Here is a 4,315-nt window from a genome sequence, read left to right as displayed (position 1 = left end):
TTACTAGTGTTGTTGATTGTATATTCTGTTTGGATAATTTTTTATTTTTTTAAACAGGCTAAACCAGGCTTTTATTTCTTGTAAATAAGACAGGCCACAGGTCGATAATTATATTTATAACAGGTAACAAGCTTAGTCAGACTGACACATTTAAACACAGACTTAGCCTTTTTAGACCAAAGCTCGGCCCGTTAACACCCCTACCGGCTACTAAATTATAACCGTACAAAGATGGATCAATGGTGATAAAGGAAGAGAGAGAAAAAGGGAATCATAAGATTCATAACCATTCAAAGGTGAATCAATTAATATAAGGAAATAAATAAATAAAACGATGTAGTTTTTCGGTGGTCGGAGATAAACTTATCTCAAGCTGCTTGAGAAATGTTTTTTCTATATATATATATATATTTGTTTTTTCTTCAGTCAATGTAAATAACTTATCTACATTGAGCCCAAAACGACATCGTTTTGGGACGAAAATCAAGATATTTTTGTAATTATAATTTATTCCAAAGTTATAATAATCTTTTTCATTATAATTTTTTAATTTTTCAACTCAAAACGACGTCATTTTGATAGCGAATGTAAACAACTTATCTACATCTACTGTAGAAATATTAAAGCTTATATATATATATATATATATATATATATATATATATATATATATATAATGTAAAAATTGGTTTTTAATTGTCACTATTTATTTATTATTTTAAATTATTAAAGTTTTAAAAGTTATAATTTTAAATAAAATATATTTAAATACATAGACTTCAATGTTTCTTCCGCGCTTTAAGATAAGATAGAGATATTCTTTCATATTTCAAGAGAAGAATTTTTCCAGAAACTTATTGCTCATAACATACTGTAACACTTGACTCAAATAGTCTTCTTAAGAGATTAGGATACACCCGCACAAGAAAAAAGTGACGACTGATATTTCTTACGTGTATCTAACGTTTTCTCTAAATTTTAGAAAGTAGTATTAATATAATAATTTCACGATGAATATGATGGAAAAAAATGTCTCGCTTGTTATCAATAACAAATTATTTCCATACTCCTTGCATATGAAATTATTGTAGGTTGAAATGTCAACCCATTCCCACATATAAGTCACGATTTACTGTTAGCATGGAGAAATATCTGGATTCTGCCAAGCATTTTTGACCGGCAACATGATATTTGTATTATATATATAAGTGGATCTTCATCACCCACTCCTCATCTTCCAAGTTTCATGTCCTGTTCAATTGCCACTGATCAACAAATAACTAGTCATAATTATCAAACATGTTATCCATTCTTCTTCTTATTGTTAGTAAAATATATATAAAAGGGCATTTCCCAAACTTGAGTAGCAGCAGCCGCGCTTCCCAAGGAATCCATGGCTGCCGTAACGCCTCTTATTCTTCTTACACTTGTCTTTCTTCAAGTTTTGTTAGTTTTTGCAAACGTTAATCTGAGTTCAACACTCACCACTCATGATAATGATGCGTGGCTATCACCTTCGGGTGACTTTGGTTTCGGGTTTCGCCAGCTTAACGACACAAGTACAAACCTCTTCATGGTTTCCATCTGGTATAACAAAACACCCGACAAGACCGTTGTTTGGAATGCAAAAGCAGATGGTGATGTTGTAAAAGCACCAACAGGATCACAGATTCAGCTCACATCAAAAGGGCTCACGCTCACAATTCCTAACGGGAAATCCATATGGACGGCACAACCAAACGCCCTTGTTTCCCACGGAGCTATGCTTGACACTGGCAACTTTGTTCTCTTGAACGACAATTCTACTAATGTGTGGGAAAGTTTCAAGAATCCCACAGACACGTTGTTGCCTGACCAATCTCTGGAGAGAGATGGCAAGCTAACTTCTCGATTCACAGAGACCAATTACACAAGAGGAAGGTTCCAACTTTATTTTCAGGATGGTGATGTCTTTCTGAGCCCCCTTGCTTGGCCTACTGATTTTCGTTATGACTCTTATTATAAAATTGATGCCGCTGCCTCTGCTTCACGATTAGTATTCAATGAATCGGGGGATATTTATGTAGAGACAACAAATGGGACTAGAATACAACATCGAGGTCAACAATGGTTTAACATAACTCTCGATCCTAATGTGTATTACTACAGAGCGACACTTGATTTCCATGGAGTTTTCACCCATTATGCTTATCCAAGGAGCTCCAGTGCTGAACAAGGCTGGACAATTTTGAGGTATGTTCCTTATAACATATGCATTGCAATATTTAATGACATGGGTAGCGGTTGCTGTGGCTATAATAGCTATTGCTCAAAGGAAAATCAGAGGCCTACTTGCAAATGTCCTGATGGGTATTCGCTAATAGATCCTAGTAATCAATTTGGTGGATGCCAACCCAATTTCAAACTTGGTTGTGGAGCAGATAATGATGGAGGAGGAGGATCGCAAGCACAGCCAGAAGAGCTATATAATATTACTATTCTTAGATATGTGGATTGGCCTCTATCAGATTATGAAAAGTTACAACCTTCCTCTCAACAGGACTGCCAACAATCTTGCTTGCACGATTGCATGTGTGCTGTTGCCATTTTTAGGGATCAAACATGTTGGAAAAAAAGATTGCCTCTCTCTAATGGAAGATCAAACAGTGGCAGTCACTTGGTCCTTATGAAAACAAGAATTGCTCCTTTGGGTAACCTTGGTCCTGCCAATAGTCCTAACCCAAAGAAAGAAGATCCAGCTAAGCCAGTTCTTGGTTTACTTATTGGCTCCGTTGTCAGCAACAGTCTACTCCTGGCTACTGTTGTTTTGATTCTTCTCTTGAAGCCCAGAAGGATTGTCCAAGCTTCAAGTAATTTGGAATCGAGTTTACATTCATTTACTTATGAAGCATTGAAAGAAGCCACATGGGATTTTAAGGAAGAACTAGGCAGGGGTTCCTTTGGCATTGTTTACAAAGGCAAACTAGAAGCGGCGTCTTACAATGTGGTTGCCGTCAAGAAATTGGACAGATTGGCACAAGAACAAGAGAAGGAATTTAAGACCGAGTTAAGTGCTATTGGTAAAACCTGCCACAAAAATCTGGTACGATTGATTGGATTTTGTGACGCGGGACTCCATAGGCTAATTGTCTACGAGTTTATGAGCAATGGTTCTCTTGCAAATATCCTATTTGGACAACCCAAACCCATTTGGAATCTAAGGGTTAAGTTTGCATTGGATATTGCAAGAGGGTTGGTGTACTTACACGAAGAGTGTGACACTCCCATCATTCATTGCGATATTAAACCTCAAAATATACTCATAGATGAACATTTCACTGCAAAGATCTCTGACTTTGGGTTGGCCAAGTTGTTGTTGTCCGACCAAAGTAGAACCAATACCGTGATCCGAGGAACTCGAGGATATGTGGCTCCTGAATGGTTCAAGTATGTTCCTGTTAAAGTGGATGTTTACAGCTTTGGTGTCATGTTGTTGGAAATCATTTGCTGCAGAAAAAGTGTGCAGCTGATGGACTCCGGGGAGGAAGAGAGAGCAATATTAACAGATTGGGCTTATGATTGCTATATAGAAAAAAAAATAGATGCTCTAGTGGAGAATGATCATGAGGCATTGGCTGACATTGGCAGGTTACTGAATTGGGTAAAGATAGCAATTTGGTGCATTCAAGAGCATCATGAAAGGAGACCAACAATGGGAAAGGTCATGCAAATGCTACAAGGTTTGGTTGAAGTTACTAACCCACCATCGCCTTCTTCCTTCACTTCAATTTCTTGACTGCCATCCAGCCCAGAAAATTGGGGGAGAAAAGGTAGCCCTGACATGGTTGTGTATACCATTTCCCAAGCGAATTTTCCACAAATTTCATGTTATGACTTATTTCTTATTGTATACTTTCTACATAATGAATATCCTTATGCTCCAATATAATTATTGTTTCTATGCCATTCAAGATGTTGTCTTATTTGGAATCATTTTATGGAGGAAGCATAGGACAAACCAAGAATACTTCTCTCAGAGGCAGGTATTCTTCGGATAAACCTGAAAGTATTTTTTTTAGGGCGAATTATTCCTCCTATTCAATTATCATATACTCTTTAAATGAAAGGAAACTCTACAATTACTATTTTAATAAATAATTACGAATACATAACTGTTTTGAAACTATCTACGGATCTATTGCACTCATTCACGCTTAAATTAGGCGTGACTCCCAAGGCATTCACGCCTAATTTAGGCGTGAATCATCTGATGTTGACACGTGACAAAAAAAAATCAACTTACGAACCGTAAAACTTTGTAAAGCCATAACTTTTG

At 36.6% G+C, this 4,315-nt stretch overlaps 1 protein-coding gene across 1 annotated transcript; it reads left to right on the top strand.

Moving 5' to 3' along the window:
• Positions 1-1,393: 1,393 nt before the first annotated feature.
• LOC133311275 (G-type lectin S-receptor-like serine/threonine-protein kinase LECRK3) lies at positions 1,394-3,931 on the top strand. Its single transcript, XM_061512297.1, has one exon. The coding sequence runs from the start codon at positions 1,394-1,396 to the stop codon at positions 3,773-3,775; it is 2,382 nt and encodes a 793-aa protein (XP_061368281.1). The 3' UTR covers positions 3,776-3,931.
• The last annotated feature ends 384 nt before the right edge of the window (positions 3,932-4,315 follow it).

Source organism: Gastrolobium bilobum, unplaced genomic scaffold (genome assembly GCF_033153095.1).
Source record: "Gastrolobium bilobum isolate Gb01-03AN ecotype WA unplaced genomic scaffold, APGP_CSIRO_Gbil_v1 utg3539, whole genome shotgun sequence".
Lineage (NCBI taxonomy): Eukaryota > Viridiplantae > Streptophyta > Magnoliopsida > Fabales > Fabaceae > Gastrolobium > Gastrolobium bilobum.
This window is presented reverse-complemented; position numbering and strand designations above follow the sequence as displayed.